We start from the raw sequence: 18405 nt of genomic DNA, 5'->3' as shown, positions 1-18405 counted from the left end.
ATATTATCAAAATTTATGTTTTTATGAAAATAAATCAAGTCAAATAAAACTTACATCAAAAAATCCAAAGTAATGTTGTTGTTTTTTTTTTTTTTTTTTTTTTTTGTAGTTATTTTAGGTGCTCCCAGAAGTCCTTACGGTCTTATCGCAGAGCACCGCGGGAAAGCATTTAACAAGAAGTTCACGCCTCCTTCCGTACCAATGTCGCTTATTTGGCTGGAGCTAGCATCGAACCTCGGACCTCTGGGTTCTGAGCCAGAACTCTAACCACTGCCCCACGGCTGCTCAAGTTTTAAGTTGATTAATACATTTATGTTAGAATCTTACTGGTCTAAACTAATAAAAAGTTATTCCTGTACTAACCAGAATCTATTTACTTTACCACTTGATAGGTATCAAGTATACTGTGTTATATCCAGTTATTTTATATATTTTTGTGTGAGTTGGTGAACATTTTTAAATGCAGGATTTATACCCAATATATTAAATATTTTCAAAAGGTTATTTTTTTATATTTGATAATATTTTAAGGATAAATTCAAAATTATTAAACAAAAAATACCTAGAGACAACCCAATAAGAATACAAAAACGAGCAGTATTACTTACTTTGCTTAAAGAAGAATATGCTAATAGAAAAATTGCAAAAAAGTTAAATTTGACGAAATCAACAGTAAGTTACAAAATTTGTCGACACGAAGAAACTGGAAGATTGGAAGACAAAATCGACCAGATCCTTCTTGTACAACAACAAATACTGATGAACGACGAATAAAAATCATTAGTAAACGCAATCGATTGTTAACTGCTCCAGAAATATAAACTATTTTCAACTGTGGTCAAGATAATTAAGTGTCTTTTAGTACAATCAAACAACAATTACAAGAAGCAAATTTGCATGGTCGTGTTGTTGTCCGTAAACCATATTTTTTGAAAGTTAATTCCAAGAAAAGATTGTAATAAACAAAATTCCACAAAAATTGGACGATGGATGATTGGAAGCAAGTACTCTAAACAGATGAATCAAAATATAAAGTTTGGTAAATAAGTTTATGTTAGTAGATCTGCTGAGGAAAAATGTTAATTTAAAGTCTCTTTCCAACAAAGCATGGTAGGAGCTCTATAATAGTTTGGGGTTATTTTTCTCCGGATAGAATGGGAGATTTGCATTTAATTGATGGCATTATGAGAAAGGAACATTAAAAAGATACTTTGCAAACAAATGTGATTCCTTCCGGACTTTGATTAATAGGCAACAAGTTTATTCTGATGCACGATAATAATAAAAACTAAACCTAAGCATACTTCATTATTATGTAAAAATTATTTAGAGTAAAAAAAAAGAAAATTTGTTACGTGTTATGACCTGGCCGCCCCAAAGTCCAGACCTCAACCCTATTGAGTTATTATGGAATGAACTGGATAGAAAAGTTAGAGTGAAATGTTCAACATCAAAAACCCAATTATAGAACATCCGAGAAAAGTAATGGAGTAATATTCACATAGCAACAATTCAAAAATTAATTGAAAGAATGCAAAGAGTAGTAATGGCAGGGGCAAAAACATTAGGTGGTTTTTTTGGTGAAAAGAAAATTCAACTTATTCATTAATTTTGTTTTTAATTTAACAAAAATTCACAAAGCCATGATGAGTATCATTAAAATATATTCTTTAAAATATTGACTAATAAAATAAAAAAATCACCAGAGTAATAGCATGTATGTTATTACTCTGGTGATTTTTTTGTTTTATAAGTCAATATTTTTAAAGAATTCCATTAAAAATCAAATACCAAGGTTTGACAAAAGTTGAAAACTGATCTACGTAGAAAATATTTTACTGATCCTCGTGAATCAGCAGTTGTATTCAAAGAAAAAAAAGAGGTAATAAATCAGCTTTGTGAAAAGAAGCTGATATGGATAGATCTAAGCCCTCGTGTGTGAGAGTTCAGTATGGTGCCATACCAGGCATTTTTGAAACACCAGAGTAATAGCATACCTAGTTTTATTTCTAGCTTTTGGTATATTTCTGGTGTATTTGGTATATCTTGCTCTAATTTAGCCGAAATCATACAGAGCTGTTTTTTATACTGAATCGACAGTTGCACAAAAAGACTCTCTTTTTGTGCAACTGTCATTTCTACATGTCAGAAAGATCACATAACAAATTAATTTTACCTTAACTATGTGCATCTCCATATAATTATCTGGAATTTGTTTCAATTTTATTAGAATTTCATATAAGTATATATATATATATATATATATATAACATTTTTTTGTAGTATAATACAACCTCGGAAATAACTGGCAAATTATTCAGTCATTCATATCAATATTTTGACTTGATTTCAAGTTTTCTACTAAAATAAAATATAAAGTTCCGCGCAAAACATAACAATGCTTTGGGTTAACCTAGATGGCGGCTGACTTTCAAAACTGGCTTTAGCGCGTTTTATATAAAGTATATACTGCGGTGTCTCCTGTTTATTAAACCTCCTTGTGTTGAACCAACCAACTAGAGTCATGTGATGATAGTGATTCTGAAGAAATTTTTAGGCATTTGGAATACTTTTTAAATTTGCCGTTGAAAAGAAATTTTGTGATTATGCAAAGTGAAATGCATTTTCATTTAAATTTTTCAAAAATCTTTTTTGAAAATTAATAACCTGTTAATAAATTTTTTTTTTAAATATATTTATGTCGAATTTTATTGATTTTTTTGTGTTAAAATAAGTGAATAAAATGATTTTTTTTAAATAAACTGTTTCTTTCCATTAAAGTGTTTCAAATCTTGCGAGACTTGTTTGTTTGAGAATAAACATGAAATGATTCGCATTTCCATGGCTTTCTGACCACTGTATACCAGTTTAATCGAATTACTTTTGAAATAGCGAAGTGATTTTTTTTACTAAAATTTTGAAAAACAAACACGCAAGATTTTGGAATAATATAAATTTATTGCTGCCAAACTGTAGGGCCATGACCATGTGAAAAAATTGATCCATTAAATTAAAAAAAAAATACTTAAACAAACATAATAGGTTAATAAGCTGACAAGATAAATTTATAGGCTGAGAATTTATTTTGTATAAATATTTATATTATAATAATGTAAAGTGATTTTTAGTCTAAATAATAATTTTCCAATACTTATATTTCATGAGGGCGTCCTATGATTCAACCGAATCGTAAATTTCAATTTAGAACCGAATATAAGAAATTTATTACACAACCGAAAATATTCACGAAAAAAATTAGAACCGAAATAATTTCAATCGAAAGTCATAATTGTATTTAGAACCGAAAAAATTTCGATCGAAAAACGTGAAATAAAGTTTTTAAATTAAATTAAAATAAAAAAAGAAAGGATTTTGTAATTCGATCTAAATTCTTTCGGTAGTAAAATTCGGTTCTAAAACTTTCGGCGCAAGAAAGGATTTTGTAATTCGATCCTGCAATGAAAGTATACTTTTCGGGTCTAAATTTTTCGGCTGTGAAATATTTCGGTGATATATTCGAGGATAAATATTTTCGGCTCTATCATGTGACACGTTTCATGAGAAAAACAAATATTAAAACAGATAACTTAAAAGATTCTTTTAATTAAATATTTATGTATTATTTAATAGTCAGCGGCGTTGCTAGCAAGATATCCATTTTTGCCAATATTTACCGCTTGCTTCGTCTGCATTGCTTCCAGTTTCGGACATTCTGTTATACGATGACCAAGACCCCCACAATAAGAACAACCTTGAGTGTCCCCGAGATTTAAATATGGATCCTTCGATTCCATTTCTGCTAAACATAACGGTACTTTCTGCTTAGCTTCGATAAGAAGGTGTTTTAAATCCATCAAGACGGATTCCTCGCAGTTCTTGTTTATGAAAGTTGTGGCGTAGCCAGTTTTTCCAGATCGACCGGTTCTTCCAATACGATGAACGTAGTTTTCAATATCGTCTGGCATGTCATAATTGATCACGTGTTGAATATTCGGAAAATCAAGTCCTTTAGATGCTACATCGGTAGCAACTAAGACGTCTTTCTTCCGTTCACGAAATTGAGTAACCGAGCGATGACGTTCTTCTTGAGCCTTATCACCGTGTATAGCTACAGCTTCTACACCTTTTAGTAGTAAATATTCATGTATATCATCAACATCGGACTTTTTTTCAGCGAAAATAAGTACAGGAGGAGCAGTTTTCTGTAAACATTTAAGTAAGAATAAAATTTTCTCTTCTTGTTTAACGTACTCAACTTCCTGAATAATATCTAAACTTGCTGCACCTGCTCGACCAACATTAACAGTAACAGGTTGTACAAGTGCACTTCGGGCAAAGTTCTGTATTTTTTTTGGCATTGTGGCGCTAAATAAAAGCGTTTGTCGCTGTCCTTTAAAATAAGAAAATATAGTTCGAACGTCGTCTTCAAAGCCCATATCAATCATGCGATCAGCTTCATCCAAACACAAAAATCTGAAGTAAAAAAAAAGTTATAAAGGAAAATTGTTCTTTTAAATAAAATAAAAAAACCTGAAAATTTTTTAAAACTTTTAATAAATGCTTCCTGTTTTAAGCACTCTTTTTCAATTAAATCCAGATTTTATAAACCACAAGAAAAAAAAATTCATAAAAATTTAAACAAACGTAATTTACCTACACACATCCAACGTTATTAGCTTTTTATTTAACAAATCCATAAGTCGACCTGGAGTTGCTACAACAATGTGAACACCGTGTTTTATATTTTCCGCTTGATCTTTTACCGATGTTCCGCCAATACAAAGAAGAATTTTAAGCGTTGGAGCACCGTCCATACGCAAAGATTCAGAGAATTCTAAAATTATATCATATGTCTGTTTTGCTAACTCCCGAGATGGAGCTATTAACAAACCGTAAGGTCCTTCACCTTTTCTAAACGGTAACACTTTCTCTTGCTCTACGCAAAACATAACAATCGGAAGAGTGAAAACCAGTGTTTTTCCCGACCCTGTAAATGCTATTCCTATCATATCACGACCAGATAACACTGTTGGCAAGCCTTGCATTTGAATTGGAGTAGGACTTTTAATATCTTTCCGTTTTAAACATTGCAAAATAGATCTTGGAAACTTCATGTCTTTAAAACGCTTTAAAGGAGGAGGTACATTGTGTCCCTCAACTAATATACAATATCTTTTTCGTGTTTGTGCGTGTCTTTCTTCTGAATAATTCAAAACATAACGAGGAGGAACCCAAGACGTTTTAATAGGATCTGTGTATGTAATTCCATGAGCAAGCTCTGTGGCTGCCATTAACGCTTTATGCTCTGCAATACTTTCTAAAATTTTTTGTTCTTCTTTTAAACGTTTTTCAATTTCAGTTTCTTTGATCAACTCTGCCTGCTCTTTAAGAACATGATGCTGGTCAAGCAAACTAACAGCATTTTTCTTTATTTCGATCTCCTGGTCTTTTTTTCCTTCGTCGTCGCTCTCTTTTTCTATTTCTTTAACTTTTTCCGCTTTCTTGTACTTAGTAAGGGCTTGTTTTTTTCTTTCTTTAACTGGTACGTATGGAACGTAGTCTTCTACCTCTTTTTCAAGATCTGATTCGGAAGATTCCTTTTCTCTACGATACCTTTTCATTATTTCATCAGGTTAGAATTCCTTTAAAACTAGCAAACATATATCAGTCCCAAACATAAACATTTATTACATCTAGTATTACCGATTCTATTCTGAACTGTCAATTATAGATAAATATCTAAAGAAAAGGTATATTATATAAATAAATAATGATTAAGTACAACGTTTATATACTTATCCTTATTTTAATTTGATATTTAAAAATATTTTCATATTTGTTATTGTTAAAATTTGGCTGACGGTATTTTTATTATGTTTAAAGATCTGTATTTAAAAAAATTACAAATTCAATAAAATATATAAAAACACTTTTATTTTAAATACCAATTTAAAATAAAAGTAACTTTTTAGGAAAAAAAATTATTTCTTTTAAACATCAGTTACAAAAACAACAAATTTTTGCTCTATAACAAATTGAGATATAATATCTTAATGGAGAGTTTAGTGATTATCGATCTACATGGAGAGTCGTATTAAATAAAAAAAATTATTTTAATAACACATATCTTATTAAAAAATTTTTTTTTTTCATATTTTAATAGTGAATATTTCATGCAATAAATACTTCATAGCAGTTTTTTACTGGTAATTTCATAAATCATTCGTTGTCTAAAGTAGGGCATGTTCTCCTGCGAAAAAGTAAACTTTGCATTTCGACTTCTATACTCTGCATATTTACATGCAAATACTCCACAATCACAGCCATTCATTTGTTCTGGTATATCTTTTGGCATCAACTCTTGCCAACCAGTAAAATTAAAACACTCGTTCTTTTTATCTTTTGATTCCTGAAGCAAATAATCTTTCAAAGCAATTATACAACTCATATTGTTACCTTTTAAAGAATCGTAGTATACAAGATGTTTATTAATGAAATTTATCTCTGCCAAGCACCAATGCATGCCTAGATGAATTGGTATGAGAATCATGTCGTATGAAAAAATATCTGTTTTTCTAGTCCATCGCTTAATACCTGCAAACCCGGTTTTAACTAGTTTTGGATAGAAAAAAGTATTAAAGATATGAATTTTTGGTATATTAGAGTTTTTTTCACTGCGTTCGCGTATCAAATTAAAATAAAAATTAATTACTTCGTCATTTAACCAACACGAATCTCGAAGTGTTGACAGGTCAGCGCGAGTTATATTAGCATCAAATCCGCTAGTTATTACTTCGGTTGGAGGACCGTGAGAAAGCACTTTTTTAATAATTTTTATCATGTCATCAGTTAAATTAGGAAATTCATTTTCATTTTTTGCATCTAAATTCTTTAAAAACTTTTCGAATTTTTCATCTTTGCTTTGTTTTATGCGTGCAACTTTCCTTTCTTCCTCTTTAATTTGACGCTCTCGCTCTAAGGTAATTGGGTCTAAATTCTCTCTCCACTTTTTAATCCAGCACAGATCAAGTAACGAACTTTGGTTTGTTTTTAAAGTATTATCTTCAATCGTATTATTCAAAATTTCTTCATTTTTAGATGTAGAGCACATTGGGAGTGTTAATGTATTTGACAAAATTGGTGATGCAACTGATTTTGGTGTTATTTTATTAAAATCATTTCGGTTTCGTTTGTACACATTTTTTAATGTCAAATCAATTTTTTCAAACTTTAAGTTTTTATTTGAATAATCAAATTCGGTTATTTTTGAAATATTTACAACTTCTTGATGAACATCCCGATTACTAAAGGTGTAAACCGAAGTAAACTTATCAAGAATTTCCTTATAACGTCTTTTTTCCTCAAGTCGAATGAAATTCTCATTATTTGCTTTACGACATAAAGATCCTAAAGGTTGATCATTTGGATATTGAATATCACTAATATTAATTGATACTTTGGATAAATCAAAAATATCTTCATTTTCAATGGTTTCTATTACATCATTGTCATATGTTAGATCAAAAACCATTGTACTTTTATTTGATATTTGAGAAAAAGTACCTCTTTGCGTACTTTGAGATGATAAAAGATCGGTATGTTTGTCATTAACTTTTAAAATTTCAGAAAACTTTTTTGCACTCTGGTCTTGATGATCTATCGGATGCACTCCAGTTACATATTTCCATAAATTGCTCAAGATCCATTTAGATGTAGGAATGATATTGTTTTCATCATTTTCATCGGTTGATTTTTTACGCTTATCTGGAGGAGAAATTGTTTGATTCATATTTGAATGACTTCTTTTTCTTTTATTAGGAGTGCATTCAGCTTGTGTTTTTGTGTTATTGCCTGATGTAAAAAAACTCTGAAACTGATTTTTCACTGCAGCAAACATAACCAATAGATTATCATGAAAACTATTTTAACTAAAATTGTATAGAATATTTATGTATATCTGTATATGCACACACACATATATATGTTATAAATAAATATATATATATATATATATATATATATATATATATATATATATATATATATATATATATATATATATATATATATATATATATATATTATTTTAAAAAAATAACAATTTAATTAGGAACTCAAAATTTAAGACAAAATCAAAGAGACAAACTATTAACAAGAACAAATAATTTCAGAATAGTTGGGCTCTTTCCAAAACATTTTCAATAGCTCTACGTAAAATTTCTTTTACATAGTTTCTTTGTATATTTCAGTATTTGAATTTCCTTTTGAGTATTTATTTTACAACTTATAACTAATAAACCTTTTTAATAATAATTTTCAGCAGGGGTTGAGATAATAACTAACTACTCATTTGATTTATTACATAAAAGAAAAAGTGTTAAAAGGGGAGGGGAGTCTAAATTTAACAACATGTGAAAGACACTACAAATTTAAAAATGTATCCTACAAAGTTTGATGTAATCCATTCAATACACATGCAAACAAAATTGCTAGTAGCTTTAAAATTTAAATACTTTATTGTAATATATAATTTTAAATTTTCTTTTTTTTTTTTTTTTTTGCAACACTGGCACTACCAAATTAGCTTGTTCTCCATTGTATGAAGGTATAGTTGTATAAAGTCTAAAGGTAAAAAAGATAGAACTACTCCTGGAAAAAAAGATTATGTATGCATTGGAAAGAACACCCATAACAAAAAAAAACTACTTTGGTGCAATTTAAAGGAACTATATGTAATATACAAAAAAAAAACAATTCAGAAATACAAATGAGCTACTCAAAATTTAATTCATTTAGATCAAAGTGGTGCATTTTGCCATATGCAAGTGGTATTATACTCTTTGTGATTTTTATTAAAAAATATTACCATATTGCTAGCGGACGTCTTAAACATTGGTGAAATCTATAAGGATCTACTTTCAAAAACTGTTTGCTCAGTAAAAAATAAAGAAAGAGTGCTTGCACAATGTGTTGCTTGTCCTGGTAAAGAATTGCTCATCGCATACTTGTATGAGACTTTATGAAAGGATGGGATAATAAGGACAGCAAGTACATATGTAGCATATGTACTCGCTGCCTTTATTATCCCTCCCCCCTTTTATGCATTCCTATGTTTTTGGTAGAAAAAAAAGATGACACATATCGCAATGGATCTAATGAGGTACAACCCTAAACAAAACCTGCAGTTGTAGAAGAAACACTACGTATTTTTTTAATTTTCATATATGGCAGGCCTAATCATTTTTTTTAAATTACTAATACGATTAAACTTTTAATATAATTATTTCATTATATTTACTATAATTATGTAACTACTTCATTTTTTATTTAATCATATTTAATATAACTATTTAGTTAAATTATAACTTAATTATTAATATAATTATTTAATTAAATCCTATTTACTTATATTTAATATAATTATTTAATTAATTCATTTAATATAGTTATTATTTGGTACAAATAATAGTAGTAGAATTATATCAATAGATTAAAAAAAAATGTACTGACATGATCTTACTTACTTTATTTAATTTACTTATCTTAATTATAGAGGCCTAAAATAAAGAACTTGAAAATTTGTCTCCAATAAGTGTCATTCAATGAGACTTACATTATAGAGAAAAACTTTAATTCAAGCATCAATAGCCTTGACAGCCATAATAAACATTGGCTTTGCATATATAAAAGACATAAATTATGTAAAAAAAAATTAGCTATTCAAATTAAAAAATACCAATACAAAAAAAACACGAGTTAGCTTCACACCACAACCAAAAAAAAAGCTTTTCTATTATTAATAATAGATAAATTAAAAGAAGTGTTGTGTTGCAAAAGTGCACAAGAAGTAGACAAATAATTAAGGTAAAGTTTTTCTTTAATTCTAAAATAAGGTAAAGTGTTTCTTTAAAATCTAAAAAACTAAAACTATTGACCTTTGTTCCTTGACAGTTGGAATATCGACGATACACACAACTGTTTTCCAGTTTCCTTAAAAATGATAAAAAATACAATATATTAAAAAAATGCATGAAATATTGGCAAAACCATTAAAAATGACAAATAATCTATTAATGAGAAAACAAAAAATGCTTCTACCTATCAAGCACTTGAAGTAATAATATTTGACTTTTTTGAAAATTAATTTAAGATGCAGTCAAACGATTTCATTTCAACAAAGATTCCATTTAAATCATTTTATCTCATATAAGAAAATGAAGTCAAATGTGTTTGTGTCATCTCAGAACACCTGTAACACAAAATGGACTTAATTCATAAAGTTTGACACATCTAAATAAGCTAATGCCTTACTCCAACAATTGTATATATTTTGGAAATGGAGCAGGCTTGAAATAAAAAGCAGTATTGTCTTACTTATTTCATAAAAGAAAATGAAATCAAATGTGTTTGTGTTATCTCAGAACACCTGTAACACAATATGGACTTAATTCATAATTTCATTAATAAAGTATTAACACATCTAAATAAGCTAATGTCAAACTCCAACAATTGCATATATTTTTGGAATGGAGCAGGTTTTTAATCCATTTTGCTATGGAAAAGATTATGAGGTATCTGCAGAATGGCATTTTCTTGCTACATTAAATGGAAAGAGCTCCTGTGATAGAATCAAAGAATCTGCCAAGCAACAATTACAATCAATAATTGATACTAGAAACTCAATTTAAAATGTATAAACAAAATATACATTTCATTAACTTATGCAACTCTATTTTAGTATATAGATTATATTTTATTATATTTATTATATAAATTAAGTGGTAAACAGATTCTATCTGTTGACCAGCCTCACACCCCTTCTTCATCTATTAGGCTGACACATATGTATTTTTAATACATTGTTTCCAGTTTAGGATGTTGAATGCTGAATCTTCTTGACTCAATGCATGAGTTTTGCTTGTTTTTATGACTAGGCAACTCATTCTATTATCTCCTAATGAGGGTATAGCTCTAAAACTCAGTTTTATGGTTCTAAGGCCAGCTGGTAGTCAAGTTTCCCGAACTCTGTGGTACTAACAGTGCCATGTTGCGCATGGATGGTGTCCCTGTTTGTACTTTTGGTGTGCATTGCGGAGGCCACATTTGGAGCTTTTTGTTACAGCTTAGGGTTTATTAATAGTAATGAGCCATTTGCTTAGGCTTTAAGCAGTGTACTGATTACTATCTATGCTTTGAGTCAAGTTCTTTAACAAATTTAAAAATGAATAAAGTACCAAAAACTATAAAACACAAAAAACCATCATCATCACCAAGTTCTCTAAACCTATCATTCACTAATACTCGTGGTCTTTGAAGTAACTTTTATTCTGTTGAGTCTTATCTCTCGTAAAGTTCACCAGACCTACTTGCTCTTTGTGAGACTAATTTGAGTTCAGCTGTCTCATCTTCCTTTAATTTGTAAAGACTCCAATAGTCACATGCTTGGCCTGGGCATTTACATTCGTAAGAATTCACCTGTTTGTCGTGAAACTAGGTTTGAATCCGCAGACTATTCTTTTATGTGCTTTCGTTTAGCACCACTTCACTCTATTGCCTTTCTCTTTGTTCTATATCGCTCTCCTTCATCTCAAGACTGCACTCTTTTTGATGTTATTTCTGATCATATTGACCAAGCCCTCTCTCTTTATCCATCAGCTAATATAGTTGTTGTCGGTGACTTTAATGCTCACCACTCTGAATGGCTTGGCTCTAGTGTCAGTGACTCTGCAGGCACTAAAGCCCACAACTTTTGCCTTTCTCAATCCCTAACTCAAATAGTCAACTTTCCTACTCGCTTTCCTGACAACCCTAATCATTTACCTTCTCTACTCAACTTATGTCTTGTTTCTGATCCTAGTCAGTGCTCAGTTTCTCCACATTCACTCTTATGTGCTTCTGATCACAGTTTGATCTCTCTAAAATTAATATCTCATTCTTCTTCATCACCTGAATCCCCCTATAATCGTACCTCTTACAACTACAGTAAAGCTGACTGGGATTCTTTCCGTGATTTTCTTCGTGATAGCTCTTGGGTAGAAATCTTTCCTGTCAACAAATTTACTTTTTACATAACTTCGTGGGTTCAGGCTGGCATGGAACCTTTTGTTCTCTCTCAAGGATTCCAGGTTAAGCCTCACTCTCTTCCATGGTTTTCCTCAAACTGTGCTGCTGCGATTGCCAATCGAAACTGTTACTTCCATATCTATCAGCAAAACAATTCTCCAGAAAACAGACGCCTGTTTATTACTGCTAGAAACCATTGTAAAAAGGTTTTGTCTAATGCCAAAGCCCGGATAACATACCTGTTATTGTCTTGCAGAAGTGTTCTCCGGAGCTGTCATCTATACTCTCAAAACTATTCAACAAGTGCTTATCAGAGTCTTGTTTTCCAGCCTGCTGGAAAATGGCATCTGTTATCCCTATCTTCAAAAAATTCTGGAGAGCGATCTGATTCATCTAACAACCATCCCATTAGTCTTCTTTCTATCATAAGCAAGGTTTTTGAATCTTCAATTAAGAAACACTTAGTTTCTTATCTTGAATCTAATAACTTACTTTCTGACCATCAATATGGATTTTGATCTTCTCGTTCTACAGCTGAATTGCTAACAGTAATAACCAATAGGTTTTATCGTGCATTAGATAAAGGTGGAGAAGTTAAGGTCATCGCTCTTGACATTTCAAAAGCTTTTGATAAAGTTTGGCATGCTGGTCTTCTCTATAAGCTTTCTTCTTATGGTGTATCTGGCAACATCTTTAAGATTATTGAGTCCTTCCTTTCCAATCGTTGTATAAAAGTTGTCCTCAATGGACAGCACTCTTCTTCTTATTCTGTAACTTCAGGGGTTCCTCAAGGTTTAATCCTTGGCCCTATACTCTTTTTAATTTACATTAACGATCTTCCAGATATTCTCACATCTAAGGTGGCATTGTTTGCTGATGATACTACCATTTATTCTTGTCGTGATAAGAAACCAACACTCTCTGATTGCTTGGAGGGGGCATTTGAGCTTGAAAAGGATCTCACTTCTGCTACAGCATGGGGCTCACAGTGGCTGGTGAACTTCAATACAGATAAAAGTCAATTTTTTTCAGCCAATCGTTATCGCGATAAGTTAGATCTTCCTATATTTATAAACAGTGATGTACTCGATGAGTCATCTACCCTTCATCTTCTAGGATTAACTCTTACTTTCAATCTTTCTTGGAAACCATATATCAAATCAGTTGCAAAGTTAGCATCTGCTAAGGTTGCATCTCTTTATCGAGCTCGACACTTTTTTACTTCGGATTCTATTCTCTATCTCTATATATCTCAAATCCAGCCTTGTATGGAATACTGTTGCCATAGCTGGGGCGGATCTTCTAATGATGCCCTTTCTCTTTTAGACAAGGTGCAAAAACGCATTGTAAACATAGTTGGACCTGCTCTTGCAGCCAACCTCCAACCATTATCGTCGTAATGATGCTTCTCTTTCTCTTTTCTACAAATTCTATAATGAGCACTGCTCTAAAGAGCTAGCATCTCTTGTGCCATCTACTAAAATTCATTCTTGTGTTACTCGTCATTCAATTAAGTCTCATCCTTTTTCTGTGACTGTTCCTAAGTGCTCCAAAAACTCTAATTCATCTAATTTTTTTTCTCAAACATCATTTTTTTGGAATTTGCTTCCTTTATCTTGCTTTCCTAATTTATATAATTTGCAATCCTATAAGTCATCCGTCAATCATTATCTTGCTCTACAATCTTCATCTTTTCTCTTCCAGTAACTTTTAACTTTAATTAGTGGTTGCTTGCAACTTTAATTAGTGGTTCCTTGTTGGAAGCAAAGGTGTTTCAAAAAAAATAAAAATAAATATTTATTTATATATACATACATACATATATATATATATATATATATATATATATATATATATATATATATATATATATATATATATATATATATATGTATATATATATATATATATATATATTTATATATACATACATACATATATATATATATATATATATATATATATATATATATTTATGTATATATATATATATATATATATATATATATATATATATTATATATATATATATATATATATATATATATACACACAATTTAGACTGCAACTTGTTGATTGTTTTGTATCACAATCACAATTGTTTTGCATCACAATCATTAGCCACTTTGCTGATGAGAAAAATTTTATTAAGATTTATTCAATTGTCAGTTCAAAATACCCACACAATGACGGTTGCTTCTCTTTCACCAAAATTTATACAGCATATTTTATGATGCAAAATGATTTTCATCAACATAGCTAAATCAACTGAATAGAATCAAGATATCTCTATTCAAATCATGAAATTGTCTATACACTTTTACTAGGCTTTATAATGATGACATTTACTAAGTTATAATAACACACATGTTAAACTGTTTCTTTAAAAGTTTAATCAGCAGCAGGTAGGTGCTATGAGGTATTGTTAAAATAATTGAACTCTACATTTATATAATAGTATAAATACCAAAATTATTTTAAACAAATTAAAATTATTATTAAATTGATTTATTTGTTTATAACTTTAATACTGATATTTATATAACAATAAATTTATATAACAATATTAGTGATATAATATATATACAAATAATATTAGTTAATACATATTTATTGCATAACTACAAAACAAGCAATATATCTTGATTATAAATCAAACAAATTGTAATTAGTTGGTGTTTATTGTATTAATAATAAACTTCGAAAAAGAAATTGCTAAAAACGTCAATAAAAATCCTAAAGCTTTTTTATCATACATAAAATAAAAAAAAATTATAAAAAACTTCATTCCTGAAACAGTTTACAATAAGATAGCTGCTAACACCAATCTCGAAAAGGCTCAATGCTTCAACTTTACTAGTATTTTCTCTGATAATGATACATTAATTGTTCCAAGTTTTAACGTATCTTCTGTTGTCCCAGTCAACTCTCTAAAGATCTTGATCTATCTCCTGAAAATATTGAATCTCAACTTCTTTCTATAAAGTCATTTAAATCACTGGGCCCAGATGAGATGCATCCCAAAATATTAAAAGAAACCAAATTACCAAATCTCTAAACATCTTTCTATTATTTATATTAAGGTACTTCAAACTAGTACATTGCCACAAATCTGGAAGGATGCAAATATTATATCAATTTTCAAAAAAGGAGACAAAAAACTAGTTACAAACTATAGACCCATTAGTTTAACATGCACCTTAGTCAAAATATTTGCAAAAATAATACAAAAACATATTTTTACTCATCTGTTAAAAAATAATCTGCTAGTCAACATGGTTTTTATCCGGGCACTCTTGTGAAACAAATCTTCTTACTGTAATCAATACATAGACACTTAATTTAGATAAAGGTCTCCCCGTCGATAATGTTTATCTTGACTTTGAAAAAGCATTCAACAAAGTCCCACATGAGTATCTTTTTGAAACTAAAAGCCTATGGAATTAATGGTCCAACTTTCTATTGGATACAAACTTTCTCACAAATCGAAGACAAAAAGTAATTAAAATAATAATTACTTGGATTGGGTACCAGAAAAAAGTGGAGTGCCCCAAGGTTTTGTTCTCTCAACTCTATTATTCATTATATACGTAATGATATTCCCAGTTATTTTGAATGCAGCACTTTATGCTGACAATACAAAAATATTTTACCCTCTTACTAATTTGCATTCACTGTACTTCAAAATGATATTAATATCTTGGTTGACTGGGCAACTAATTGGGGGGGGGGGGAGGTTAAAATTTAATGTAGAAAAATGTTCTACACCTAGGATACAAAAACAAACATCGTGTCTATTCTATGTACGATCCAGTGAAGAAAACAAAGATTGACATCAAATCTACCAACTCAGAAACTGACCTTGGTGTACATATCGATATATTCTCTTAACATACCTCCACACAAGTTAATAAAGCAATGTGAATCCTATTTCTAATAAAAAGATCCTTCTCTTATCTAAATTTATTTTGTTTTGAAAGACTATTTTCAGCACTAGTTCGACCATATTTAGAATATTGTGGATCCGTATATAACCCTAGTTTACTTAAAGATAAACGACAAGTGGAAAATATACTAAAAAAAGGATAAGATACATACTAACCCTGGGAGATTTAATAAACATCTATAAATGGCTAAAAAAATGCTATAACTGTCAAACAATCTTTTTAAAAACAAATATAAATTCTATTACAAGAGGACATTTATTTAAACTAGAAAAACCTTATTCTTGTTTAGCTTCTCGTCAAAACTTTTTTCACCTTACGAGTAGTCAACAAAATGCAACTCCCTCCCAGATGATGTTGTAAATGTATCATCTTTGAGCAATTTTAAAAACAAACTAGACAATTATCTTCAAGAAGAAAAAACAATTTATGATTAGTATATTTTTATGACAGGTTGAAAGGCATTCATGCCAATACAAATCCGATTTGTAAACCTTATAAATTATAACAATAGTATTTTTAAACATAATAAAACCAAATAACTTGTTTCCTATTTTCTGGTGTTAAACAAAAAGAGAAAAGTGGAATGTTAAGAGATTTAAAAAAAACTAAAAACCCTGGTTGGAACAGTAGGAAAAAGTAGATAATAGATTTGAATTTTCTTTTTTATAAAATATAAAGAGTAAGAAAATAGTTGACAGAGAGGTTAAAAACTGTAAACTATATGGAAAACATGAAGATGGGAGAAAATAATGTGAAAGAGGCTCATGCTAGACAAGTATAACTACATTTACAAAATGAGAAACAAAGTGAGATGGTTAAGAGCAAAGACAAATATTTTTTCTTTGTTCTACCTCAAACTAATTTTAGAACTCCGTAATTACGTTGTATTACAGTAGTAAATAAAAAAAAAAAGCAAACATAAATATATAAAGACTAACAGATAAATAACATCACTTCTAGACTTCCATTGAAGGCAAAAATTTCTTTAATTATGAAATTAAAGTCAAGAAAGATTCTAGATTGAGATTCACACAGTTAAAATGCTTTAAAATTAGTAATTGAATTACTAAAATAGAACTACCTAAATTTTCAATTAATCTTACCCTTTTGCTGCATTTTAGTCACTAATAAACACCAATTTAAAAAAAATAAGCAATTTTCGCAAAATGAGAAGATTGCTATTATCATATTAGACTTCAAATAGAAATAATAGCATTTTTCTTTAAAGTCTTCAATATCAATATTTGTTTTAGAGTTTTTAACACAAACTTTTTATTTTTAATTCCTAATGTAAATGCACAATACACGAAGACAATAAAAATAGTTATATCTATAAACCACTATAGTATAGTGTAAAATATAATATTTTAAAAACGTTTTAACTTTAACAACAGATTTTTTTTTGTATCCTTAATAAATTTTATAAAAAATCAAAATTTACTCAATGTATTTATTATCTAATGTATTTGTTTTAAATACATTCAGGTTTCATTAATGTTTTTAATATCTAAATGAAATTAATCTTACTAAAATGCATATCATAAAAACCTTTATTTCTTTATTATTTCTCTTGTCATTACAAATTATTTCAAATCGTTTAATAATCTCCCGGTGAAGATAGTACAAACTCGTCCGTAATGAATTAAAATTACCGCAATAAATACCGCCTTTTCTACTTATTATGGATTATTATTGCGGTAAAAAGGTAAAGCTAAGAGCAACTTTAAGAGTTTTTAAAAAGTCAAACTACAGATACCTTTTCCCACCCAGAAAAAAAATAAGATTTAGTTGAATCTTGTTCTAATATTTTTAAGATTAATGAAGAAAATTCTAGAGAACTCTTTTGTAAGAATGATATTCGGACAACATTAGGGTTTACAATACCGGACCAAAAATATATATACCGGTATTAATACCCTTATTTACAATTACTAAAAAAAACGTTAAAACTCAAAAGGAACAAACAAACTGTTCCAAAACTTTATTGTTTAAGTTAAAATAAAATATAAAGTTATTTCATTTGAAAAAAAAAAATAATAATAATTAAATAAAATAATTTATTATTGAAATAAGCCCGCAAAAAACATAAATTATATAAAGTTTCGTCATTTAAAGATGATCGAATTTCCTTACATAGCATTCTCGACAAAAAGAAAACCCGTTCAGCTTCTACGCTCGTTGGGGGAATAGTTAAAATATAATCACATACCAATTTCAAGTTGGTGCCACGTATACCGTCTTTCTTAAATATTGAATCTTCTTTTCGTATCATTTTAATCAAATCGTTAATATTTCGATTTGTTTTTGGTACTGTTTTCATTTTCATCTCAATATTTATGGCCTTGTCTAGCTGCTCCTGTAATGTCAAGCCTAAAGGTTCGTCTTTGCATATTAT

At 29.4% G+C, this 18405-nt stretch overlaps 1 protein-coding gene across 4 annotated transcripts; it reads right to left on the bottom strand.

The window, feature by feature from the left end:
• Nucleotides 1-3573: 3573 nt before the first annotated feature.
• LOC100215941 (probable ATP-dependent RNA helicase DDX41) lies at nucleotides 3574-17624 on the bottom strand. Of its 4 annotated transcripts, none has more exons than XM_065805882.1 (4): nucleotides 17559-17618; nucleotides 9936-9990; nucleotides 4654-5739; nucleotides 3574-4473 (listed from the first exon to the last, which is right to left on the bottom strand). In XM_065805882.1, exons 3-4 carry the CDS (start codon nucleotides 5619-5621, stop codon nucleotides 3624-3626), a joined length of 1818 nt encoding a protein of 605 aa, XP_065661954.1. In that variant the 5' UTR covers nucleotides 5622-5739; nucleotides 9936-9990; nucleotides 17559-17618; the 3' UTR covers nucleotides 3574-3623. The 4 variants fall into 4 exon arrangements, with proteins under 4 accessions (XP_065661954.1, XP_065661953.1, XP_065661955.1 ...); XM_065805881.1 differs by having other exon boundaries at nucleotides 17538-17604; XM_065805883.1 differs by lacking the exons at nucleotides 3574-4473; nucleotides 4654-5739 and adding an exon at nucleotides 6112-7928 and having other exon boundaries at nucleotides 17538-17624.
• Nucleotides 17625-18405: the final 781 nt, after the last annotated feature.

Source organism: Hydra vulgaris, chromosome 09 (genome assembly GCF_038396675.1).
Source record: "Hydra vulgaris chromosome 09, alternate assembly HydraT2T_AEP".
In the NCBI taxonomy this organism is placed as follows: domain Eukaryota; kingdom Metazoa; phylum Cnidaria; class Hydrozoa; order Anthoathecata; family Hydridae; genus Hydra; species Hydra vulgaris.
The sequence above is the reverse complement of the archived record's forward strand: the minus strand, read 5'-3'. Positions and strand labels throughout refer to the sequence as shown.

Bases quoted from the DNA above. Each gene is read 5' to 3' on its own strand.
- LOC100215941 (XM_065805882.1), bottom strand. From the start codon at position 5,621: ATGAAAAGGTATCGTAGAGAAAAGGAATCTTCCGAATCAGATCTTGAA. The intron at 4,474-4,653 runs GTAAATTACGTT...TTTTTACTTCAG, and splicing joins ATAACGTTGGATGTGTGTAG to ATTTTTGTGTTTGGATGAAG.